At 44.8% G+C, this 27,788-nt stretch overlaps 1 protein-coding gene across 1 annotated transcript; it reads right to left on the bottom strand.

Annotated features, from left to right (window-relative positions):
- Positions 1–1,155: 1,155 nt before the first annotated feature.
- Positions 1,156–21,154, bottom strand: hspa9 (heat shock protein 9). Its single transcript, XM_067247383.1, has 16 exons — positions 20,835–21,154; positions 19,757–19,815; positions 19,571–19,658; positions 19,313–19,494; positions 18,128–18,252; positions 17,945–18,018; positions 17,547–17,653; positions 17,270–17,432; positions 16,871–16,963; positions 16,568–16,777; positions 14,822–15,049; positions 9,893–10,115; positions 9,241–9,335; positions 9,033–9,125; positions 2,360–2,500; positions 1,156–2,213 (listed from the first exon to the last, which is right to left on the bottom strand). Exons 1-16 carry the CDS (start codon positions 20,913–20,915, stop codon positions 2,130–2,132), a joined length of 2,046 nt encoding a protein of 681 aa, XP_067103484.1. The 5' UTR covers positions 20,916–21,154; the 3' UTR covers positions 1,156–2,129.
- Between the last annotated feature and the right edge of the window lie 6,634 nt (positions 21,155–27,788).

Genomic DNA, 27,788 nt, shown 5'->3' with positions numbered 1-27,788 from the left:
ATAGTTTGGCAGGGGCATATTTTGAGTTCTGATATTGGGCTGGTTTTAATGGCCATTGGGCTGGTTTAGGGCTGGTTTTGATTGGCCATTGCGCTGGTTTTGTCACACAGACCTGGCAACCCTGTCTGTAAATATTGTCTGTGGTTGTTGTTGGTATGAGCTGAGAGATACCTGAATTTCCCCACGGGATTAATAAAGTATCTATCATCATCCATTGACTGCAGTGCACTGCATGATTGGTCACAGTCTGGTGGATTACTGTATCATACTGTGCAACAGTACAGTGACTGTAAGAAGACATTCTGACAATATTGTAGAAAATAGTATATATTACTGTATGCTACAGTTCATGGCTCACACACACCATTCTGTAATAACATTTTTCAAAATTAGGTTTGGTTTCTGTCCTACTACACTCTTTCTTTTGTACAGTGTAATACTGTATTCACAACCACAAATGCTTATAGTAAAGTAAAGTTTGGTTTCAATCTTGTTTTCGAGTTTACCATGAATTTTTAATCTCTGCCATTTACTTTCAATCTTCTACATGAATGTACAAAGGAGCTCATGAAAGAAGAGCTTTAGGTTTTTAATAACTGTGTGTATGATGTATCCAAAAATGTAATATAATGGCAAGTGTTTGCAACATGAGACAAATGTGTGCTTTTGAGACGTGTTTGTGATATTTTGAATGCGGTGCTTCATTTTAAAGAGAAGTGAGGCATTTTGCATGTGCAGTTGTAGTAAAAAAAGTTAAAAAAAAACGTGTGTAAGCATTTGAGAAAAAAAAATGAAATCACAAAGTGTACACAAACAAGGAATTTACTATGTTAGGCTGGTGCATTCAATAAACGTATAATGAACATATAGAATGTTAAAAATATGCGTTGTCTTTCAACATATGATATAAAAAGTACTGACAAATACGGTACAATTGAATATAACGTAATAAACATGAAAGTGCAGTAGGGCTGTATGCAGCAATTTTGTGACAATTCACACAATTGTTCTTAAGTGTTATTACTGTAGGACCATAAAGGGTTCTTCTTTTCTAATTAAGTACACAAAGGTTTGGAAACATACTTTTAATGTAATCCGTAAGGATTACCATGTTCTACCATATGACCACACATGCCCAAATCAGGAAAACAAAAGTTTTAAATTTGGAATTTTATTAGAAAAGACAGCAACAGTAATTGAGACAGATTTTCACTCTGATGTAATCCATCATCATGTCTACCACCCAAACCCATCAGCTGCCCCCACTACCCCACTTAGAGGGTACCTTTAAGAACAGCTGTCTAGCTAGCTCTCTTTGTAGGTCAAGTAGCAACTCATCAGGTAATAACGTATACTGTATTAATGGCAACACATGCCATCAAGGAGATTCATTCTGTAGTCTAGCAAAATGACGATGACGGGACATGTTTCTAATCAGTCAGTTACAAATGATGCATAATATCTCTGATCCCCATGTATATACACCGACTTCAGTATTAAACATGTATCCATGGTGATGAGCGAGCCAATCACACTTCTCATGCATCCCAGGAACACCAGCAATCCCTTCTCTAGATTCAAACATATAAATCAAAACCCCCAAAAATGAAAAAACAAGCCTGTTGCTTTGTCATATTATGGTATCTCACCACCATGTCCATCACTATACTTCTCTCTCGGTACAGAAGAGGCAGATGTAACTTTACGCTTAACAGGGCAGGGGCCCCCACACAGCTGAGACCAGGAGAAGCTACGGCCAGGCTGGCCTGGAACACAACATTTTCAGACTGACGAGAGACGGAGCCAGGTCAAAACCCAGTGGGCTCGCAGACAGAAAATAACAATACAGAAACTACTTCACATCAGATGTAAATAATTGGTGTTTAAACATACATGATATATATATATATATCGACAATTAAATTAGAGTGTGTGTGTGTGTGTGTGTGGAGGGGGGGTAGAGAAACATACATTGACATTATTGTACTGTATTGTTTTACTGCAAAAACACAGTATAGGTGAGAATGACTTGAACGCAAACATCGCTCAGGACAACGCATCGGCGCATCTCCCAAGCCCACCAGTTCATAACCCCATTGTCTTCATGACAACCTCCAGGGCAAAAGGTTCTACTGCTGGCCCTCCTTCTTCTCCTCTCCAGAGGACGGCCCTGAGCTGCTGCTGCCACCGCTGCCGTCCCTCTCTGACGCCATCTATAGGACAAACACACAACGTCAATAATCACCAAGCATCAACACATCACACCTTGTTGGATAGGAGGATGCATTTTTCCAGCCCCAACAATGAGTGCCGCAATCAAATCACAGCCTTCCGTGCTGAGCTAGGCAGGGAACCGTACCTTCTTGTAGGCAATCTCGAAGAGCTTGAGTGAGGCCTGCTGGAGGTTGGTGGCGGCCTGTTTGATGTTCTCCCCCGTCTCTGCGTCCTTCCTGGAGAGAAGGTCCCGCACCTTGGTGATCTCCTCCTTCAGTTTGTTACACTGACAGGAGAAAAGGGAAGGCATGACTTTTTTGAGGGGTGAGAACAGATTGTCAATAGTCAATTTGTAGTTTTATTTTATATTCACACACACACACAATATATATACTGTAGGTGTACAATTTAGTTTTGACTTTGCAACTGCAATTTGCCTTAAAGGTCCCATGACATGAAATGTTCACTTTAGAAGGTTATTTAACATTATTATGAGTTCCCCTAGCCTGCCCTTGGTCCCCCAGTGGCTAGACATTTCGATAGGTGTAAAACCAAGCCCTGGGTATTCTTCTCCGCCTTTGAGAAAATGAAAGCTCAAACGCTCGGTTTTGAAAATTTCCCTATTGTGACGTCACAATAGGGAAGGTTACCTCCCCTTTATCTGCTTTGCCCACACAGAGAATTTGGTCCACCAATGACAAAATGATCTACGACCGTGCGAGCGCGACATTGTTTTTTCCTCCAGACATCATGGCTTGCAAACGACAAAGCATGGCAGTTAGCCCCACCTCTTTTTTCCTCATAGCATTTAAAGCTACAGACACAGAATCAACACCGGCCGCCACATATTGCGTTTCATTATTCTTTAAAAAAATGTTGTTCACGCTATTTAAAACCCGCAGCGTATTTGTTCAGCTGCATTTCCTTTCCCTGCTCTCCCTCCGTCTCTCGGTCACTCACACGTCTCTCTCACATAGACACACAGTCACAACATCAGCACACATTAGCAACGACGCATAGATACGCCATTCTAGACAGACGGCGATATCAGCAAGCCCTCAGCATTAGTACCATAGCTAAAAGTCTAGGAAAGTTGAGGTTGCTTTTTGCTAGGTACCTATGAACATGTCCTAATCTGCTAGACAAGAGGGTTCCTCTTTGTTTTTGGTGAGAAATCTCACGTGCCCTACTTACCGGCATCATGGAGCCGACCAGCTAAATAGTTAGGTATATGCAGGTAGCACTAGCGTTGCTACCTGCATATACCAGCTCAGTTTTTCTCCTATATTCAGACCTAGCCCGGTAAATTGTAGAGTTAGCTAACTACTACACTTCTGTAGTAGTGCAGTAACTAGCCTTCTACACCCCACAATTTCCCCAGAAATATTTTCAGGCTTCAACCAGTGCTGCTCAAGCAGAAAGACAGGGTCAGGGAGAGAAAGAGATACATTTGTTAGGCATTGAGAAAGAAAGTGTAGGAGAGGAGGACAGCATCCAACATGCTGCTGTGAGAGAGCCAGCTGAAGCAACTTGTGAGGTGGACAAATAGATATAGAAACAGGCAGGTAAGAAAGCAGGTCTCAGGATAAGGGAACTCATTTCTATTCTTCCGTTTCTGGCAGATAGGACTTAAATGGGGTGTGAATTTTGTATAGGGTGTTAAATGTGTGTATTTTGGGTTGTGCGTGTGATTCATTGGTGGCCAAGCCGCAAAGCGGCGAAGCCACCTTAAGTATGTCTTCCTTTTCTTCTTCTTATTGTTGGAATGCTGCTTCAGCATTCCAAGTATTATTCTTTGAATCTTTATTCAACGTATTTTTATTATTATTATTTATCTTCCATTTCTTCCGTGGCACCTTTCAGCGCCTTCAAATCTTTAAAGCTATTAAAACCGTTCAGCTATCAAAAAATTCAGCAGTTTCAGGCCATTCCTGCTATGACTTTTCAGCTTTGTACCTCTTATGCTTGAATTAATATAAATCAATATTCAGAATATTTTTAACATGGGTTTCCAATGGAGTTTACTTTCAAATCCTCTCAAACTTCTTAAAACTTCTTCAACTTCCAAATTCTTCTTCTTCCTCAATCTTTCAGCTAGAGCCACCATTTAAACTAAATAATTCAGCTTTTTGATATCTATTCAACTTTTTTCAATATCACTGATTATGTTTCATGACTTTTTCAAGCCGTTTCTGAGATTTACATGAGTGTGTACGTGAAACCCTAGAGTGCAGACTGAAACGCTTAGAGTGGAGGGCAGCTTCGGATGTCGTTGAAAAAATATTTCTAGTTTGCCAGCATTGCCACAATTTTTGCTCTTCATGCTTTTAATTTATGGATCAATAGATAGCTAATTTTGTGCTGTCGTAGACAGTTGTCTGTTGAATTCAACAGACGTACACATTTGTTCAGAGCCCAACGAAAGCGAGACAAAGTCCAACTCTCGCCCCGTAGAGACCAATGCAAATCTGGTGACAAAATCGTCAGAGAAAGCAAAAAGAACAAGATTTTGAAACTGCCGGTAGAGTCGTATTTGTGACCACACAGAAATATAAAGGACATCTCTGGTTTCGGCAGTGTCTTGGGTCTCAGAAAATATCCTTATTTTTTGGATTGGACGTATAGTTTGCGTCTAGGTTAACTTGTTTGAGGTGTCGATTCTAGCTACATTTCTGTTATTCTCTGCCCTCAGCGCGTTTTATCACTGGGATAAGACGGGCTCCTTTGAAGTGCAAGGTCGTAGGTTCGAATCCAGCCAAAGTCTCAAGCATGTCATGATACTGGTTTATCTGTTTAGTGAAGCCAGGTATGCGACAGTAGCTGTCGAGCAGTATAATCATAATGGTCAAGATAATGTTTCATTCTCAGGGGATTTATACTCATGAAGTCAGATTTATTGTGCTTTGTAGATATAGTGATGCTACATCTAGCCAGTGCATCGGATTTCTTGCATCATAACTTCTGAACCGATTTGTCATAAATCACAAGATTGGTCTGTTCTGATTCTACGTGGCATACTAAGTCTAAATATATCACATTGTCCCGTGTCCGCCATTTTGGGCGTCGGCCATTTGGAATTTTCATAAAAACAAACTCCTCGTTCGCCGTTGCTCCTATTTTCATGGACATGTAATCAAATCATTTTCAGACCACAATCACCTTGACATGTCAATAGGACAGAATTACAGCTTTTTATACTTGGGTCAAATCTGACAACGCTTCCCACAGGAGAAACTGCTTACTTTTTTTTATACAGTAACTGAACACAGCATTTCCCTGCAGTGAGAATAGCTCACTGGGATAAGACGGGTTCCTCTGAAGTGCACGGTCATAGGTTTGTACCCAACCACAGTCATCAAGCATGTCATGATACTGGTTTATCTGTTTAGTGAAGCCAGGTATGCCACAGTAGCTGTCTAACAGTATAATGGTAATGATAATGTTTCATTCTCAGGGGATCAGGGGATCGCCTCCCTGAGTCACCACCTTACCGCGGTGGAGGGGTTTGCGTGTCCTAATGATCCTGGAAGCTATGTTGTCGGGGGCTTTATGCCCCTGGTAGGGTCACCCAAGGCAAACAGGTTCCAGGCGAAGGATCAGACCAGGCGTGGCTCAAAAAACTACCATGAAGAAAACTAACAATGGTTCTCAGTTGCCCCTGCCCGGAAGCGGGTCACCGGGGCCCCCCCTGGAGCCAGGCCCGGGGGTGGGGCTCGATGGCGAGCGCCTGGTGGCCGGGCCTTTTCCCATGGGGCCCGGTCGGGCACAGCCCGAAGAGACAACGTGGGACCCCCTTCCAGTGGGCTCACCATCCGCAGGAGGGGTCATGGGGGTCGGGTGCAGTGCGAGACGGGCGGCGGCCGAAGGCGGGGGCCTTGGCGGTCCGATCCTCGGCTGCAGAAGCTAGCTCTAGGGACGTGGAACGTCACCTCGCTGGCGGGAAAGGAGCCGGAGCTGGTGCGCGAGGTAGAGAAGTTACGGCTAGATAGTCGGCCTCGCCTCGACGCACAGCATTGGCTCCGGAACCAGTCTCCTTGAGAGGGGCTGGACTCTCTTCCACTCTGGAGTTGCCCTCGGTGAGAGGCGTCGAGCTGGGGTGGGAATACTTGTTTCCCCTCGGTTCGGCGCCTGTACGTTGGGGTTCACCCCGGTGGACGAGAGGGTAGCCTCCCTCCGCCTTCGGGTGGGGGGATGGGTCCTCACTGTTGTTTGTGCTTATGCACCAAATGGCAGTGCAGAGTACCCACCCTTTTTGGAGTCTCTGGGAGGGGTGCTGGAAAGCGCTCCTCCCGGAGATTCCCTCGTCCTCCTGGGGGACTTCAATGCTCATGTGGGCAATGACAGTGAGACCTGGAGGGGCGTGATTGGGAGGAACGGCCCCCCCAATCTGAACCCGAGCGGTGTTTTGTTGTTGGACTTCTGTGCTAGACACGGCTTGTCCATAACGAACAAGCATAAGGGTGTCCATATGTGCGCTTGGCACCAGGACACCCGAGGTCTCAGTTCGATGATAGACTTTGTAGTCGTGTCGTCGGATCTGAGGCCGAATGTCTTGGACACTCGGGTGAGGAGAGGGGCGGAGCTGTCAACTGATCACCACCTGGTGGTGAGTTGGCTACGATGGTGGGGGAAGACGCCGGTCAGGCCTGGCAGGCCCAAACGTAATGTGAGGGTCTGCTGGGAACGGCTGGCAGAATCCCCTGTCAGAAGGAGCTTCAACTCCCACCTCCGGGAGAGCTTCGACCATGTCTCGGGGGAGGCCGGGGACATTGAGTCCGAAGGGGCCATGTTCCGGGCCTCCATTGTTGAGGCGGCTGACCGGAGCTGCGGACGCAAGGCGGTCGGTGCATGTCGCGGCGGTAACCCTCGGACTCGGTGGTGGACGCCGGAGGTGAGGGAAGCCGTCAAGCTGAAGAAGGAAGCCTATCGGACTTTGTTGTCTGGTAGGACTCCAGAGGCAGCTGATGTGTACCGGCAGGCCAAGCGGAATGCGGCTTTGGCGGTCGCGGAGGCAAAAACCCGGGCGTGGGAGGAGTTCGGCGAGGCCATGAAGAATGACTGCCGAACGGCTTCGAAAAGGTTCTGGACTCTGGAGGGGGAAGCAGTGCACTGTCAACGCTGTATATGGTGGGGATGGTGCGCTGCTGACCTCGATGGGGGACGTCCTGGATCGGTGGAAGGAATACTTTGAAGACCTCCTTAATCCCACCAACACGCGTTCCGACGTGGAGGCAGAGTCTGGGGACATTGGGGGGGGCCCTTCTATCTCTGGGGCTGAGGTCGCCGAGGTGGTTGAAAAGCTCCGCGGTGGCAAGGCCCCTGGGGTGGATGAGGTCCGCCCGGAGTTCCTTAAGGCTCTGGATGTTGTAGGGCTGTCTTGGTTGGCACGACTCTGCAACATCGCGTGGACATCGGGGACAGTGCCTCTGGACTGGCAGACCGGGGTGGTGGTTCCCCTCTTTAAAAAGGGGGACCGGAGGGTGTGCTCCAACTTTAGGGGGATCACACTCCTCAGCCTCCCTGGCGGATCGGTGCGGCGTCCGCAGTGATGCGGGCTCTGCATCGGTCCGTTGTGGTGAAGAAGGAGCTGAGTCGAAAGGCGAAGCTCTCCATTTACCAGTCGATCTACGTTCCTACCCTCACCTATGGTCACGAACTGTGGGTAGTGACCGAAATAACGAGATCGCGAATACAAGCGGACAAAATGAGTTTTCTCCGCAGGGTGTCCGGGCTCTCCCTTAGAGCGTCGAGAGGGGCCAGTTGAGGTGGCTCGGGCATCTGATAAGGATGCCTCCTGGACGCCTCCCTGGTGAGGTGTTCTGGGCACGTCCCACTGGGAAGAGGCCCCGGGGAAGACCCAGGACACGCTGGAGGGACTATGTCTCTCGGCTGGCCTGGGAACGCCTCGGGGTCCCCCAGGAAGAACTGGTGGAAGTGGCCGGGGAGAGGAAAGTCTGGGCCTCCCTGCTTAGGTTGCTGCCCCCGCGACCCGACCCCCGGACAAGCGGAAGATGATGGATGGATGGATGGGATCTATACTCAAGAAGAGTCAGATTTATTGTGCTTTGTAGATGTGTCCTCTAACCTCTAGGGGGGTGATCCCGTGTCTGACACGTTAACTTATGATACCAGCCGAATTGATGCCGCCATTTTGAATGAATTAATAAAACGTTTTTGTCCTAATCCTCCTACAAAATGTATAAAATATTCACCAAATTAGGGACAGATTATCTTCAGACCACAATCACCTTGACATGTCAAAATAGGACTGAATTACAGCTGTTTAAACTTGGGCCAAATCGGACAACCGCTTGCCACAGGAAAAACTGCTTATATTTTTACCCAGTAACTGAACTGTGATTTGCAGCACTGAGAATCGCTCACTAGGATAAGTTGGTGTCCTGGAAACGTCAGAGGTTCGAATCCAGCCAAAGCCGACAAGCTTGTCATGTCTCTGGTTCTCTGTTTAGCGAGACTGTAAGACACTGCAAAGGAAGCCAGGTACAGCGCAGTCGCTAGCTACCTGTAGTCAAGCTACAAGCTATAGTCAATGCAATCCTCACACAAACTATCAAAATGATTTTAGATTTTCGAAACCGTTTGTCCGCTACGGCCAATCGAAATCGGCAGCAGAGCCGCCAAACAGAAAGTTGTGTTGTATCTCAGCAAATCTTTGATGGATTCACGCCAAACTTGCTGCGTGTACTCGGAACACTCTTCTAAGGATGTCGCCCCACCACAAATTGCTTTCTAGTCTGTGGGAAACACTGGGATCTTTAATAGATCTAAAACTGACTGACAAGAGCCTCTAGCCATACCTCATCAGCTGGAAGCTGGTCCTTGAACTCTTCCATCTTGGACTCGGTGTCATGGACGATACCCTCCGCCATGTTGACAGCCTCCACACGGTCCTAAACCCCAGCAACATCAGACGGATTAGACACTGTCAACTAGATACAAGAAACAAAGTAATAATTTAAAGTCTCAATGATCTATGGACCGTCTCCAGGTTGTGGCGTCTTCTACCTTCCTCCTCCTGTCCTCTTCGGCGTACTTCTCAGCGTTTTTAATCATGTTCTCAATGTCGTCTTTGCTGAGGCCTCCGGAAGACTGGATCACGACTGAAGGAGGAAAGGACGGGGGGTTCAGAGGAAAGGAGGAAGAGAAGGGGAGGAGAAAGGGAGCAGAGCAGGATGAGAGTAGGTTGGTTATAAACTTAGACATGGCAGAGATACTTTGTCGAAGTTACCCAATATTCTTTGTTCCCAGTGGTCAATCATTACCCTAAAACAACTGTTCTAGGGCAGGGGTGTCAAACCCTGGCCCTCGAGAACCAGGGTTTGACACCCCTGGCCTAAAACAGTGGTTCCCAACCCTGGTCCTCAGGGAACACCTGTCCTGCATGTTTTAGATGTTTCCCTGCTCCAACACACCTGATTCAAATGAATGGGTCGTTATACAGCTCTGCAGAAGCCTGCTTATGACCATTCATTTGAACCAGGTGTGTTGGAGCAGGGAAACATCTAAAACATGCAGGACAGGGGTGCCCTGAGGACCAGGGTTGGGAACCACTGCCCTAGAAGACACGAGCAGTCAGAGACATCCATCAGAGAACATGTTTGGTTGTTGATGTCTGAGTGTTGTTTCTCAGGTTCTTGCACGTGCGCAGCCTACTTACTCTGTTGCTCGCGGCCAGTGCCCTTGTCCTTGGCAGACACGTGGACGATGCCGTTGGCGTCGATGTCAAAGGTCACCTCAATCTGGGGGACGCCACGGGGAGCGGGGGGTAGGCCCACCAGCGTGAATTGGCCTAGGATCTTGTTGTCAGCGGCCATCTCTCGCTCTCCCTGGCACACCTTGATCTCTACCTGGGTCTGACCATCAGCCGCTGTGGAGAACACCTGGAGGGGGAGGGGGGTTAGGGTGCCTTTGTTTAGGAGGAGGGGGCCATGCCATATTCACACTGAAGAATGTGAATATGAGCATCCAGACTTCTTGGGGGTGGCTGTGAGGGGTGTGTGTCTGAGCGCAGTGTTATTGTTGAATAAACCTTGTGTATGTCATCTAACTGTAAGTAGCAAGAGTTTATTTACATTAATTGGTCATTAGTAACTTAGTTTCACGGGTCGAGCAGATTGGGATCTACTAGTATAATAGGTACGTTAGGATCTATTGTTGTAGTAGTTTCGGGTACTTGACGTGACATCGATTAGCTAGACCGCGGGTCGTTGATAGCCGAGTGTAACCCAGTAAAAAAAGACCAGGTTACAAATGATTTATTTGTTATTTTAAATGTTTAAATCTAAAGGTTAATTTGAGCAAAATATTTATTTTCTAACTAAACAAATTATTTAGAATAAGCCAATCACGTTTTAGAAATGTAATGATGAACACTTGAATTTATGCCAATCAGCTCACGGTGTGTTGTAGGCTCACTCCCCACGCTTGAGGTGAACGAACGTGAGCACGAATAAAAAAGATGTTAAAACGAAGAGTGAAAGCTGAACGTGAACCAAGAAAAGTGATATACATATATGTTTTATTTTCATTTAATAATAAGTGGTGTACATTATACTATCTTGACAAAAGATAAGAGAAGTATAGAAAAGAAGAAAAGAACTGCGTAGTTGATTCAAGGATTTGGCGAGTGGGAATTAATGTGTTGCTAGCTAGTTCATCATAGGTTTTTGCTAGCTATTTCGTTGCTATGTCTAAGTTAGCCTGCTCGGTGTGTTAGCCAGGCTAGCCATTGTTCACACCACGTGCATTTTTCTTCCACGTGCGTTTAGTCGTTTTAATGTTTTCTGTAATGCCTAGACCGGTTTATTATCTTATTAGTTCGACAGTAGTTTTCAAGAATATCCTTTTTTAATATAAGTCTTCTGATCCAAGGCGGGCAGATGGCTGAGCGGTTAGGGAATCAGGCTACCAATCAGAAGGTTGCCAGTCTGATTCCCGGCCGTGCAAAATTACGTTGTGTCCCTGGGCAAGGCACTTCACCCTACTTGCCTCGGGGGAATGTCCCTGTACTCAGGGTTTTTCCTGCATAGAGAAAATGGTGGCGCGCGCCAAAGCCGTTTTCCAGAGCGCCAATGACAAATCCCGAGCGCCAATGACAAATCCCGAGCGCCAATGACAAATCCCGAGCGCCAAAGGCAAAAAAAAAGTCTGCTATGAAAAGAAAAAAAGCTGTGTTCATCACGCATGCAATGGATGTCAGCGAATATGTTCTCAATAGTATGTTTCAAGTAGGCTACAGCCGAACCCTCGTTCTGTTTTGATCAATAGTAATCGAGTTGATAAGCGTGTCTTCTTGTCTGATCAATACGCAACTGTGAGGTGCGCGAATGGACAGAGTGGCCACTAAACTGTTGTTCCGCTGTGAGGGCCAGCCCGACGTGCACGAATACACCTCTACAAATGCAAATGAAATTTCCACTCAAAATAATGACAAAAGTTTGATTTACGATTTCCAACGCAGCCTCCATTAGTATTCTTAACCTGGAATGATAATATATAGTGCAGTGTTTCCTCTATGGCAAAATTTCTGCCACCACGGTATCAGAAATTAGGCTGTACAAAATCTTAGGCCGTCTATCAGCAGTGATTGTTAGAGTGCATGTCGGAAAATTGCACTGACACACGCTTCACAACGCAGTTGAGATTGCGTGTGTGCGTCTTTGAGAACTGTAGGCTGATATATGCTTCTCCGTTTTCCAAAAAACGGACAAATGGGAACACCCTCTCTGAGAGCCCTCGGAGAGCTCGATGTGCACCTCCTGAATTTTCGAACTATCTGTCGTAATTCCGGATGCCCCCTTGGCTGTGATTGGTCAGTATTAAGAACCGCTTGCGTCAGGGGCGGGGTTGCCGTGATAAACAGGACAAACAGAATCCTTTGACCGCCATTGCTGTAAGTTTTTACAATTCATATTTCAGCTAAACAGTACATGTAAATCAGCATCTGAATTCAAATGTGACGAGAAATGGGCAGTGTAGTTACTGAAAATGTGCTTATTTTATTGACGAAACAGCTCATTTGTAAATTTTCTCTGACTTCTGGATAACCTAGGTAAATAAACACTCGACGACTTACAAAAAAAACTTTGCGCCACCTACTCTTGACTGTAACATGCGGCTCGTAGCATATTTAAGGCAACCTAGCCCTGCAGCGGCAGCCTCGGCGCACAAAGAATCGGTCGGACAAAGACAGGGAGTCTACCTGCAGGAGTCCACCGAGGATGGCCGACGAAGGCGGATCACCTCTTCTGATAAGTATCACCCTATCTGTATTCTAATCTACCTAGAACATGTTATGTTATTAAGTATAAAAAGGTCCACTTCTAACCTTCACTACCTATCCAGATTTTCTACACCTGCCCTCTCTTTCTATAGGGCTCTGGAACTGCCAGTCTGCTGTGAACAAGGCAGACTTCATCCCGGCGTTTGCATCCCATGCTTCTCTTCACGCCCTTGCGCTGACAGAGACATGGATCCGCCCAGAGAAAACGGCAACTCCAGCTGCTCTCTCCGTCAACCACTCGTTCTCTCACTCACCTCGCTCAACCGAGCGAGGTGGTGGGACAGTTTTGCTCCTTTCTCCACATCCACCACACACTGTCACTGCCAAATCATTTGAACAACATTATGTGATGCCAACTGATCCTATCAAAGCATTCTTAGTTGTCCTCTATCGCCCACCAGCCGACTTTGTGGAGGAGCTGGACATGCTCGTCAGCGTCCTCCCGGATGATGGAACACCACTGATACTCCTTGGGGACTTCAACATCCACCTCGAAGGAACACAGGCCGCCGACTTCATGTCTCATCTGACTTCCTTCGACCTGACGCTGCTGAACACACCGGCGACCCACAAGGCAGGAAAACAGCTTGACCTCATCCTGACACGCAGCTGCATCACTGACTTAACCTCTGTAACCCCACTACACATTTCTGATCACTACCCTCGCAACTTTCCGCCGTAATCTCTGCTCCATATCCCCCTCCATTGTAACATCCTCCCTCCCTCCCATTGACGAGTTCACGTCTCTCCCCACCGACACTGCCACCAACACCCTGATATCTACATTAACTGCATCACTTGACACCGTCCCCTGTCAACCAGGCCTGCACGATTTTCTCCCTCCTGCCCGTGGCTCACGGATGTTCTTTGTGAAGAACGATCCAACCTTCGGGCAGTTGAGAGGTTATGGCGCAAGTCCAAAGACGGACTGGATTCCCCACAGGGCTCTGTCCTTGGACCCCTCCTCTTCTCCCTGTACACCACCTCACTTGGACCGATCATCACCTCCCATGGCTTCTCCTACCACTGCTACGCTGACGACACGCAGCTATACCTGTCATTCCCCCCGACCGATCCGGGGATCTCAGCTAGAATCGAGGCCTGCCTCACAGACATCTCCGCCTGGATGACCAAGCACCACCTCCAGCTGAACCTCGCCAAAACTGAACTTCTCATCATCCCGGCCAAACCCTCCATCTCCCACGATCTCTCAATCACCCTGAGATCTGCAACGGGGACCCTTTCATCCTCTGCCAGGAACCTCGGGGTTACCATGGATGACAAGCACACCCTCACGGCCCACATTGCTGCAGTCTCCCGGTCGTGTAGATTCACCCTCTACAACATCCAGAAGATCAGGAGATTCCTGTCTGAGCATTCCACCCAGCTGCTAGTCAAAGCAGTTGTTGTCTCCAAGTTGGACTACTTCAACTTGCTTCCCGCCGGTTTCCCAGCATGTGCAACCCGCCCTCTGCAGAGGATTCAGAACGCAGCAGCACGCCTGATCTTCAACCTACCCAGACGCTCCCATGTCACCCCGCTCTTAATCTCCCTCCACTGGCTACACATCACGGCCCGCATCAGAATTAAGACGCTGGTACTGACCTTCCGAGCGGTGAACGGGACTGCACCTGACTACATCAAGTCTTTTGTCCAGCCTTACACCCCACCCGCCGCCTTCGGTGTTCTTCTGACAACCGTCTGGTGGTCCCACCTCTCAAGAGTGCCCGCTCCCAACCCAACCCTTCTCCTGTCTGGCCCCCCAATGGTGGAATCATCTCCCCACCTCCATCAGAGATACTGTCTCTCGACCTTCAAGAAAAGGCTAAAGACGCACTTGTTCCGTGAGTACAACAGTATTTAAGAAAGATTGTTGGATCAGATGTTAGCTTACTTCCTCCAGGAACACAATGACAATTATTGAGGGACGTGTTGCTCTTGTCCGTTAGTTGTAACTGATTTAACTATTTGTACTCGCTGTGAATTATATTATTGTTGCTTGATTTTCTCCAGGAACACTAGCACTCTCGAGGATCATGTTGTTTAATTGTAATCTGTTTAACTACATGCTCTTCTGGTTTTAGCCATTGGCACTCATTTGCTTTTTTCAATGTATGCTTCATGTCTTGGCTACCCGCAATGTTTGGGGCTATCTTTCCGTTTATGATCATTGACCTATGCACTTTTTGTAAAGCTCTCTTGAAAGTCACTTTGGATAAAAGAATCTGCTAAATGAATAAATGTAAATGTGTTTCTCTCCTTGGTGAGGAGGATCTATGAAAGGTGTGTGTGTTTCCCCCTCACCTGGCCCTTCTTGGTGGGGATGGTGGTGTTCCTGTTGATGAGCTTGGTGAACACCCCTCCCAGGGTCTCGATGCCCAGCGACAGGGGCGTCACGTCCAACAGGAGCACATCTGTGACATCACCGGCCAGGACTCCGCCTTGGATGGCGGCTCCAATGGCGACGGCCTCGTCCGGGTTGACAGACTTGGAGGGGGCGCGGCCAAACAGATCCTGGACGGTCTGTTGAACCTAGGTGGGAGGAGGAGGTTAACATACCTCCAATCACACAGCAGAGCCTTGGCTCACAGACAGAGCACCACAGACCCAGAGCTGGGACAGTCTGGTCTCATTAACAGACCCGGTGGATCAGGTAAGCCCGGTATCAAACCCTTTCTTGTATTCTGCATATTAGTGCTTCTGTCCGGTAGGTAGCCATTAGGGGAGTCAGGTGGCTAAGTGGTTAGGTAATCGGGCTAGTAATCAGTAGGGCTGTCCCCACTCAGTCGACTAGTGGATTTTCTGGTCGATATGCTCTTGGTCGACTAAGATTGTTTTAGTCGAGCTGCCGTATGGCAGTATGAGTATCTGATTCCCGCTTGTGTCATCATTGCTGAATTAACTAAATGTTCTTCAGAAATTGTAGATTATATTATTTAAGACAAATAAAGCAACTCTAAAAATATATAATTTAAAAGAAAAGGTGTTACTGTTTTCCCTTTCGTTAATCTGCGCTTTGTTTTGGTATTTTGCACGAGCACAATTGGCTGCCGAACTACAAACTCTGCCATAGCCTACTTTGTCGGTGTTATTAGTCAAAATGGCAAAGAAATCTGTGGTATGTCAGCATTTCATTAAAGTACATTTACATTTACAAAGTACCGGGTGACTCGAAAAACGTTGAATGCAAACTCTGCCAACAACGGTTTATTTTTCATAGACGTCAAATATGATGTAGCCTACCACCTGAAAAACGTAAGTTGGCCTAGGCCTACTTCACTAATGCTAACGCGCTGGGTTGAAAAATGAATATGCCCATTATAAGAATCACATCCAAATCGAATGACATTATCTTCTCCGGCCAAGACAACAAAATCTTTCTCTGTTGCACCGTTCCCCACTCAGCTTCTACGTAAGTTCGCATGCTGCAAGTTCAGGCAGTGATAAGCGCGCTCTGATGATTTGCATGTTAAACAAACAATATTTTAAATTTGTAGTACATTGTGAGATACTAAATACCATCGGCATTCCGTTACAACAGGACTGGTGATACGAGTCTTATTATTAGTAGGTTATTAGCGGCTGAATCGGCAATGTCCAGCAGCCATTGAGTCAGATCGGGAAAATGTTCGAACCTTTTTGTTTTTTAGTGAAGAAAAAAAAAAAAAAGCGTTTCAAATTTCGATTAGTCGATTTTCAGACGTTTAGTCGAGTATTGGTCGACCAAAGAAAATCTTAGTCGGGGACAGCCCTAGTAATCAGAATGTTGCCGGTTCGATTCCTGTCAATGCAAAATTACGTTGTGTCCTTGAGCAAAGCACTTCACCCTACTTGCCTCGGGGGAATGTCCTGGTACTTACAGTAAGTCACTTACAGTAAGAGCGTCTGCTAAATGACTAAATGTAGAGTGACGCGGTACACACACACACCTACAATCCAACAATCTTATTCTAAGACTCCATACAACAATCTTATTGTCGGACTCCATACATGTTTGGCATCCACCATGCCAAAGGGTAAGTGGAGTGCTAAGCTAGAGTAGTCTCTCACCTTAGGCATGCGGGACATGCCCCCTACTAGCAGCACTTCGCCGATGTCACCCTTGGCGACCTCGCCATCCTGCATGGCCTTCTGGCACGGCGCCACGGTGCGGCGGATCAGGTCGGCCACAATGCCTTCAAACTGGGAGCGGGTCATCTTCATGTTCAGGTGCTTGGGGCCGGACGCGTCCATGGTCAAGTAGGGCAGGTTGATGTCAGTCTAGGGAAGGAGGAAGAGTTCTCTTGAGTCAGTCCTGTATCCAACACCTGCTCCAACTTGTTCTAAGGGCGTGAACGTGTGTGTCCTAGTCACCTGCAGCGAGGATGACAGCTCACACTTTGCCTTCTCTGCCGCCTCTCTGACTCTCTGCAGGGCCATGCTGTCTTTGGTCAGGTCCACGCCACTCTGCAAGCATCCAACACATGTTTAAACGTTTGTTTACCTCCTCTACAGTCGCTGTAGTGCGGGGGTGTTCAATCCTTGTCCTCAGGGTCCACTGTCCTATATGTTTTAGATGTTTCCCTGCTCCAACACACCTGAGTCAAATGAATGGGTGGTTATCAAACTCTGTGGCAGCCTGATAACCATTCATTTGAATCACGTGTGCTGGAGCAGGGAAACATCTAAAACATGCAGTACAGGGGGTCCCTGAGGACCAGGGTTGAACATCCCAGCTGTAAGGTTATTCTTCCTCATACTCCTCTTACTCACCTCCCTCTTGAACTCCTTAACAATGTGTGTGAGGAGGTGCTGATCGAAGTCCTCTCCTCCCAAGAAGGTGTCTCCATTGGTGGACTTGACCTCAAACACACCCTTCTGGATCTCCAGGATGGAGATGTCGAAGGTGCCGCCGCCCAGATCGTACACGGCGATGCTGCAACGCAAGCCCAGACAGTGGGAGTCAGTCAGTTACTTTAAAGAATCGAGGCGCTAGTGACATCTTGTGTTTGTGTGAGTCTGTATGTGAACAAATTAAAATAAAACTCACATCTTATCCTGGGTCTTCTCCAGGCCATAGGCCAGGGCAGCAGCAGTAGGCTCGTTGATTACACGCAGCACGTTAAGACCAGAAATCTGACCAGCATCCTTGGTAGCCTGGAAACAACAATCACGCAAAACTGTCGAGAGATGTTCTCATCTTTTATCAATTAAGTTGTTTTAATTGAAAACTATAATATAGATTTGTTAATACAGAACTCATGAGGAAGGGCACCTAATGGCTTATTCCAAGAACTTAGAACTTTATGTAAAGGTTAGTTACTGTGAAACCTGATAACATTTTGCAGAGACAAAATTTGCTACATTATCAACTTTTTACCTTTTCCTTTACCAATTCATCAGTTTGTGTGTGTCTACAACAAGCCAAGAGTGAGTGTGTATCCTTACTTGTCTCTGTGAGTCGTTAAAGTAGGCTGGTACAGTCACCACAGCGTTCTTCACACTGTGACCCAGGTAATTCTCTGAAACATACACACACACACACACACACACACGTTGGAATCAGGTACACTGTATATTCATACTGTTATAGCCCTGGCAATTGGATTAGGGTTAATAATGATGCCTTACCTGCAGTCTCCTTCATCTTTATCAGGACAAAGGCTCCAGCCTGGCTGGGGGAGTACAGCTTCCCATGGGCCTCCACCCATGCATCACCATTGGATGCACGCACAATCTTGTAGGGCACGTTCTTTCTGTAGACACACATCACAACATCCTGTCACACTTTGTCACCCCCCTGGGACTGGTACTGTCCTCACTAGTATCCTAAGGGTCAGGTTCCAAAACACAGATTAAGGATAATGGGGATAATCCCCAAAATGCCATGTATTTTACGCTACAGCAGGATTAAATTACATCCACGAAACATGGCTGGTGGGATGGACTCTTAAGCGTATATTCAATGGATTTTGAAGCACCAGAAAGGTTCAATTAAACAATTTGAAATATAGGGATCCCACACTTAATCAGTTTTAGTGAAGACTTTCAAAACCTTTTATTCAGGGAGGACATGACGCTGAATGTTTAAGATGTTGTCACTGTGTTTAAGAATTACGGTTATTCACTCATTGTATAATTACCTACCTTGAACAACCATTTCGGTATCAGAAATACGGCTGAACAAAATTTAAGCCCTCTATCATCAGTGATTGTTAGAGTGCATGTCGGAGAATAGCACGGACACGCGCTTCACACCGCAGTTGAGATTGCGTGTGTGCGTCCTTGAACTGGAGCGTAAATCGTATAACTTATGTTGTCAGTTCATTTAACCCTGTTATTGTATTAGTCTATAGTTCTTGCTAATTTAAATTAGGTTAACTGGTGATTTTCGTTGTTTGTATTCTTCCCCTGCTACCTACAGTAAATTGAACGTCTGTTGATTCGATACCGATTGCTGCCTTTGCTCACGTTTCTATTTTAGGTGCAAAAAGCAGAATTCCCATATCTCTTGAAAGCTTCCCTGCTTGCCTTTTTTGTGTAGATTTGACTGTAAAACTGTAAAATTATGAACTTCGTGACATGAAGACATGGCTGCCGCCTAATACTATGCAGGAAGTTGTACAAATTCCTTCAACGTACCATACCCATTTAAAAAAATTATCAAGAATTTATTAGATTTGTATATGATGTTTCTAATGATAACTTCAAGAACCATTGGCAAAAGATTAGCTTGTGTGTGGAAATATGGACAAGTTGTATCAGCAGGTAAATATTTAAGCATAGAACTCTGTAGGTTTATACTCTTCCACTCACATGTCTTTCTGGACCTCTGCGTCGTCGTAGCGGCGCCCGATGAGCCGCTTGGTGGCATACAATGTGTTGTTGGGGTTGGTCACGGCCTGCCTCTTGGCAGGCATGCCCACCAGTCTCTCTCCATCAGCTGTGAATGCCACAACAGAGGGGGTGGTCCTCGTGCCCTCTGCATTCTCTAGTACCTGGAACACACAACCTTTAAGAATCTAGAAAACTCTCAGGCAACAAACAGTCCCCCATCAATGTTCTCTTGCTGACCTTAGCCTGCTTGCCTTCCATGACGGCCACACAGGAGTTGGTGGTTCCTAAGTCAATTCCGATAACTGAGCCTTTGATGGCCTCGGAGCTGTAAGACACACTGTCACAGTTAGTGCTACAACATAGTCTCACGTTGTACTAACACATTCACATGCAGAATTTACACCTGGTTACAAAGAAACGCACGCATAGTCTCTTCTGGCCATGGCTCTAAGGGTGTCCTGTTGGAATCCATTCCAGCAAGCCTGGAAAAGACGGAAAAACACATTTAATGAAAATATGTCACACGTTCCATGTTTTGATTATATATTAAATTATCGCTTAACTGTCAGATCAACAGTTGGACCTGACAACATTGAGCTTTGAAGTGGGCACATGCTCACATAACTAACAGCTTGACAAAATAAAACATTGTTTTTATTCAAATTTGTGTGAGGCGTGTCTGCTTCCGTGCACATGTCCTGTACATGGAGGGGCAGTTGTGTTCCCATTTGGGGGGAGGGCTGAAGTCAGGGACACCACATCGAAGGTCATCGGTGCTCTCTTCACGTGAGGGGGACAATGAATGACGTCGTAGCCAGTTCATTCATTTAAAACCGGGCTATTATGCGGGTAAAAAGTGCTGCCATACGTGCTGTTCTAGCGTCAACGTTAGCGACATTTAGCTATATTGCTACCCTACAATATTGGCAAATTAAACGTTAAAAGTATGAAGAGATATGTTAACTAGGTAGCCAGGTCCCTCGCTATTTATTGCAGGATGGTAACAAACAATACTCGTTTGACGAAATTCTAAGACGGGAACTTAATCGATGCAATCACTTGATAACCAATGCTTTACTAAATTGAAAAATATCCGTAACCAAGCTCGATATCTCTTGCAAGCTGCAAATGAGGTTGCGTCACGGATAGGGAGCTAGCTTGGATCACGTAAGATAGGACATTTAAACTAGCTCGCTTGACACTCACTAGCGCCCAGGTAATAACTGTAAACCCCAGTTTCCCATACCAGCTAGAGTAATATTGTAGTGACTTTATCCAAGGCTCGTGAGAGCCTTCCATGAATGTCACATCATAACCATAATCGTGGATTAGCCAGCCTCCATCACAATTGCCTAGCCAGTTACACTGTAATCGTTAGCAAACTAGCTAGCTCTAACTGTTTTGTAATCTTAGGTAACATCGTCGTAACGGGTTAGCTTGACAACTTAACGTTTTTCTAACAGTAACACTTGGGATGAGTCGTTGGTAATGTTAGCCTTACCTTCTTTATCAAGATGGACACACTCCTGGTGCAGTTCTGCGAGGGGAGAGACCTTGAAGCTGTTCTTGCAATGCTCAACATTGTGGTAGGACGTGTGGGAAACTGGTTTGGATTAGAAAACGCAAGGCCTCAAGATAAAAATCCTAAACTGTTCAAATAAGATTAAATCGAAAGGTTACCCACTTATTTTTACGATTAAATAGACTTTAGGTGATATTTCCTGAGCAAAACTACAAGTGTCTTTCGCCTATCAAGTCAGGAGCATGCTGGCCTCTGCTCAGTGATCTTAAACGAAGGGACAGGAGAATGCAAGTATGTTCTCGAATTATCCAACGCATGTTGCACCATGCATTTTGAGAAGGACCCTTTGCGAGTCACCAAAATACTGCCTGTATCGAACCGTTCATTTTAAAGCAATTTAACTTAGTTTTTCATACATTGTAGTATTTTGGGATACTTAATATCGTAAACAATTAAAGTTAATACGTTTTCACCCTACGTTATCACCCTTTGACCACAAAATGTGTTAAAATATATTCAGACTTAGACTTGGGGCACTACACCATGGGATCGTGAAGGTCATGTTGGAAAAGGAATCAGTTTCACGTGCGTTACATCAGTAAAGCCGGTAGTTAGTTCTTCATGTTAGAGCCTTGTCATTTTAACAATAACAAAACGCACAAACCAACATTTCTTGATTGAAGGACTAAGCACAGATGTGTCATAAAAAAAATCCCTGTTTATCTGGTTGAGAATCTAGATCACTTGAAACGTAAACGACACTATTAGTATGAGCACTTGGCTTTCATGTGAAGGTTACACCACAAGATAAAACTCGGTCATGCAACATAGGAGTGATTCCACCTGAATTACAAAAGCCGTTTTAGAAACTAACAGAAACAATGACGGAAATGAAATCCGGTAAAGGCTCAAATGTAAGCAAATTATGTAATTGAAGGTATGAACCTTAACACTAGGGTCAGTTCTACCTTATTGATGACCATTGCTGAAGAGTTGAACATGGTGTCCTCTACGGATTACCAGAGGGAGTGCATTGTTTCAGGATGAAATTAACTATCTGGGTTAAAACAATAAATCTATCAATTGGGAGGTCCAAAATAACCTTTTCACAAATTAATTAAGGTGACTTGGATTGAACCCACATCCTGTTAAATAAATATAGTTTGATTGTGTGGGTTATATTTTTGCTCAAGTATGAGAGCTTAACTGCCACAAACAGACTTGTGTGATGAGCTGTCAGTATGGATGCTGTTCTAAAGTCAAGAGCTCTCAAGAACACAGCTGAGACCAGGGACAAAAGCTCCTGTTCTAAACGTCTGTGTTTAGATAATGAGAATAGGGTTCCCTTCTACGCACACACATCCTAAAGAAACAATGCTCAACCTCAACCAGTCCTCTCAAGAAGGCACAGGTGCATCATCAGGGAGAGGTTGAGGAACAGACAGTGAGCCAGCTCCTGCCAAACCAGTGGAGGGCCATGGGGCTGTGTACCAGCAAGTCTGCAGTATCTCTGGCCCCCAGTGCCAGGGCCCTCAGCGCAGATGCAGGCAACCGGGTGGCCGACGGCAGCCCCAGAGGGAACCCCACCACCTGGGATGACAGAATTGTTATGGTCCAGGCCACTAAGACCAAAGCAGAGGCTGGGGGCCGAGGAGGAGCGCCTAATCCCACCACCAAGGGCTACCTGGAGCTGGCGGGGAAGGGAGAGCCTCAGACATCCCGGGAGGCAGAGGAGGAAGAGGAGGAGACGGAGGGAGACGAGCTGGAGGAGCTGCTTAACTTCTCTGACAGTGAGGGGAGTCTGAGGAGCGAGTTCCTGGAGTGATGGGGAAGTATAGAGATGGGGGAGATATGCAGAAGGAAAGACCAGGAAAACAGAAAAAGAGAAGGAGGAGAGAAGAGGAGGAGATCTGCGTAGGAGAAAGGGGGCCTGAGCTCCACTGGTCTGTACCCTAAGTGGATGGCCAGGTCTACCTGTGTCTCCTGTCATCATATGAAAGGAAACATCTATTGGTCCCCTGCCACCTCGGGTCTGAAACAAACCAGTATAATCTACATGATTCTGCTCAGTCATTTCACACTGGGATGTATAAACAGTGAAGTAATACGAAAGATGTGCAAGGCATCGCAATTATACAATGTATATACATACACAGCATATATACAGTTTGTAAAAATGTATGATAATAATTTACAGTGTTTTAGTGTAACAAAGTAAGAGAAGAAGTGGTGGTTGGGGCGTGTTTTGTTTTTGGCTGGTTAATTGCATGAATTTTAATGTATGATTCATACAAATATCCATCAAATGAATAATAATAAACATACATATGAAAACATAATGATTTCAAACGTAGATTGTTCTTTTTAACCTAATATTTGGCATCAGTTATTGTGGGACATTACTTTTGACATTGAAGACGTATTAGATAGTACCAAATTGCTGTGAAAGTACCAAGTCAATGAAGTGAATCGCTAAGTACAAGTTCAAGACAAAATCAACGTATATATTATAGATCTAGGTGCAGGTGTCTGATACACGCATACAAGTTGATCTCAGAAGACTGGACCATAAAAACAGGAATCAGGGCAGTTAAATAGTATCACAATATGTTTTTTTTACTCTCAAGAAACGTCAGGGGGATGACAATCAACATAGCCTTAGCAAGCACAGAAAGAGGATGCTGCATGCTAGATAGCTTTTGTTTAGGCTTTAGATAGGGCTCCTAGAAATGGCCCTGACGTTCCATGTTCTAAGTAGCTAATATAGCAGGGTATAATTCCAACATTATTTATTTTATTCAGAGCATTCCAAACAGTATAAAAGTAATAATGTAATCATTAGTTATAGTCTTTCATTATTGTAAACTGATCAGTGGTTAAGGACAGAACTCTTCAACTTTCACCTTTGCTTTCTGAAAAAAATAACTATTGGTTTTTCCCCAGCAAGGGTTTATCTCTAGTTTCCCATGGTGTGTCAGAGGCACTGTCAGAAAATCAAAGACAGATATCTTATGTTTGATCTTTAGTCAGCATTGCTGCCATGCATCATTTGAGAATACATCTCATCAGGGAAAAGCGCAGAATGTGACAATCACATTCTACGCTTCACAATCACAAGTCACACATTAGTTATATAGTAACCCTGAACATGTTTTGTATAAAAAATAATTTGATCAAGGTACAGTTGAGGCCAAAAGTATTGGCAGTGACACATTTTGTCTTTTGCAAATTTAGCTAGTTCTGTATTTGTGGATAGTTTTTTTCATGTGTTTCTATGGAATAATGGAAAACAATAATACACATTTTAAAGGTTTTAAAAGCTTTTATTGGCAAAAACGTTCAAGATATATATATGATATTACAGCAATCAATCTGCTCTTAAAATCCAATCAGAATGATAGAATTATTTCACCTCAATATAACTAGTTCACACTTTCTTTGTGGCACCAGTGTGCGAATGACAATCGGGGGGTCAACTTCTTCTCCAGGCCGTAAAGGGAACCCAGTACAGCGCAGGCGTGGGCGTCTACATTCTTGTGAATATTCTATAGCTAATTGCCATTACAAATACAATCGCAACTTTTTTTTGATCTAAATTATGTTATAATTTTTTGGGGGTATTAGTTAAGCTAGCTAACTTACCTTTCTTGCACTTTCTCACTACGCGGTAGCTACATTCTGAGGCAGGGGTCATCAACCTTTTTGAAATTGAGAGCTACTTCATAGATACTGAGTCATACGAGGGGCTACCAGTTTGATGCACCACTTGATACACACAAAAATTTGCTCAGTTTACCTTTAGTTATATATTGTTATTAATGATTAATGATACTCATCTATTAAGACACTGATCATGTCAATGATTTCTCACAATAACTATCAACAATGACATAACAAGGTGGGAAACAGATAATATCAATATTCAACACTTTTAATCTATTAATCTCAGCAATTGTTTACATTTTCAGATGATCACTTCTTCATTCTGTAAAGCAGCACAAACTAAAATAATTGCAGCACAAACGATTGAGACTATTTTGACGATGTTTTGCGTTGGGTGTATAGGTCTATGGTTGGATGGAGGGCCAACTTCAATCAGGTATTTTAATGCCCGTAGCGCGCTACCCGATGGGTAGTTAGGATGGTAGCTTTTGTGACAGGTGTCTCTCCACATTGTGCCGCTTTGCCGTCGCCACATTCGCCCCGCAAATGAGACACACGCAGCTTTCTTTCACAGTAGTAAAAAAGAACTCTTCCTCCCATTCACTGTGAGAATGATATGTTTTTTTTTCTTTTTCTGCCATGTTTTTGGGGTAAGAAAGCGCATTCAGCTCCCCATCTTCGCTGCACCCGCCAGCTTACACTCTCCATGAACGCTGAAGTTTTGTCATGCGCAAAATACTGTTTTTTACTTTCATCAATAAAAGCATTTATTTATTTATTTAAAGATATTGTCATTTTCAAATCTATATAAATGCAAGTGTGATTAAAAAAGAATAGCAACAGAATAAAAGTACATTTTAGACGCAGCTCACTGGTGAGTTGGGCTATTTTTAGAACAGGCCTGCGGGCTACTCATGTGGTCCTTGCGGGCGACCTGGTGCCCACGGGCACCGTGTTGGTGACCCCTGCTCTGTGGGGATCCAACCAGCTTCTGTATTGCACACTAGTCACTCGCACGCAGTGTTTCTTGAGTTGTTTTGTGCACTTGTCACTCGCGCGCTGTGTTTATGTGTGTGACATTCCCTGCCATAAAGTCAACATTTCTGTGTATCGCCAACCTGTTATTGAATGAATATGGTAAATATATTGTAATATTTACGATTACAGGTAAGAACGATATATAAATGTATCGACCCCCCCGACCTGTTGTTTTTACCTCTTTTGGGGGGGTCCAAGTCTTAATTAGGGGGGTCAGACCACCCAAACCCCCCCCGTAATTCGCACACTGTGTGGCACAACCAGAGAGCGAACATCTCTCATGTTTGACTGTGGTTGACTATTTAGCCAGGCCTATGCGAAGATGTGTAAGGAAATGCTTTTGAAATGGAATGAGATAAGATTTATCTGATATGTTTTGAGGTGCCATGCACTCAAGCAGAGTCAGAAAGTTCATCTGCGTAAGGAGCCCTGCTGTGGAAAATGTAGTTAGCTGACTATGAAAACCGACAATAGAAGTTCCCCAAAATTCACAGAATTTAACATTGGAAATTCAGAAAAGGGTCTTTAAAAATGCCAACAGAACCAGAGGTAAACCATTCCACACAACCAGTTGGTTTCAGTAGCAGATATTTATTTCTACTCGAACACATCCAGGTCATGTCCTTGCAACAGAGAACCCTGCTTCTTGTCACACTAGGAATCCTGCTAGGCCTGACCCATAAAATGTCAGCTAGACCCATTTGTAAGATTGTGTTCTTTGAGTTCTTTAGTGACTGGGATACAGTTAGTGAGGAAGTTCAGGTAAGATAACAGTGTTACACTGATTTGACTTTATTATGTTTTTTGATGTGTTGTTTGAGATGCTGTTTAAGATTTGTTGTCAAGATTGACGTGTCTTTGTTTTGGATGGCAGACCTGCCCGGAAAACTGCTCTGCCAGTACGGTAAGTCTACACTCTTTCTCTCCTAAATCCACACACTTCATTTGTCCATCGATTTATTCTGCTCTTCGTTCCTTCTTTTTCTACATCCATCCTTCTCTTCATAATTTCTTCTGTCCATCCATCTTCCTTTTCATCCTTTCTTCTCTTCACTTATCCTCGTTCTATCAGAGGCCAGCACGTGTGTTAGTCTGATAGTGTGCCAAATGACACATTCTGTAGTCTGTTCTGCAAAGCCTTGGTTACTAAGTTATCTCTCATCTGTTGTGTACAACATATCTGATCTACTTTTTCTGACTGCAGTCTGAACAGTATTACAGCACACTACAACATGCTACTACAACTTCCCTTTGTTCTCCATTGCTCTATGTTAGACTGGTTAGCTATAATGATTTTAGTCTAATTGTCTAACTTCTATTTCTGACTAGATTAAGATTTCTCATTGAATTACTAGTCAACAACCATATGATGTAAGTGTGTCATTGTATGCTGAAACATTGGTTTATTTTCTCCCCCAGGAGGCCAAATGCAGTTGTCTTAAGTTGCTGTGTGGGGTAAGACAGAGAGAAAGGGAAATAGATCACAAAGAACATCATATCAAATCAGTTTGGTCATTGTCATAAATAAAGCATTGTCTGGGGGTTGCCTTTTTCTCTCCTCCCCTCTCCTCATGTTATGCTGTAACTTTCTAGTTGGCGCCGAAAATGGCTGCCTAGGTAGGCTCTCCTGCCAAAGTAAATTCCTTGTTTGTGCAAACTTTCATGGCGAATAAACACCAATTCTGATTCTGATTCTAAAGGGTTTTCTTTGCTATTAAACAGGACACTTCCACACCTGAATACTTCATAGAAGGAATGAAAATACTGACATCTGTGCTTCCAGAAAACTCCACAGCGAATGTTTTGCTGGAAACATTCAAGGACTTATGTAAAAATGTAGGTGAAACAAAATGAGACTTGTCTCATCCAGCACTCCATCCATCATCCATTCATCCATCTTCACTGTGACCTCCACCACATAATCTACTATGACATGCTTGATGATAACTTTATCCTTCTCACCATCTCTCTCTCTTTCTCTCTCTTTCTCTCTCCCTCGTCTAAGGAAAAACAATGGAATGTTGAGGTTCAGTGTGAGTCGTCAGTTTCTCCAAAAATGTTCCTGGAGAAATTAAAAAATGTGGCCCGCGAACTCAACAGCAGACTGGATGTCTGCCTTACTTCTACTGTGTAAATCCTGAAAGCATAGCCTATTTATATTGCTTATTATGGCTGTAATTTATAATTAACGTGTTTCATTATTTTAAACAAATAAAAAATTGTAATGAATGG

Source organism: Osmerus mordax, chromosome 12, assembly GCF_038355195.1.
Source record: "Osmerus mordax isolate fOsmMor3 chromosome 12, fOsmMor3.pri, whole genome shotgun sequence".
NCBI classification, from domain to species: domain Eukaryota; kingdom Metazoa; phylum Chordata; class Actinopteri; order Osmeriformes; family Osmeridae; genus Osmerus; species Osmerus mordax.
The sequence above is the reverse complement of the archived record's forward strand: the minus strand, read 5'-3'. Positions and strand labels throughout refer to the sequence as shown.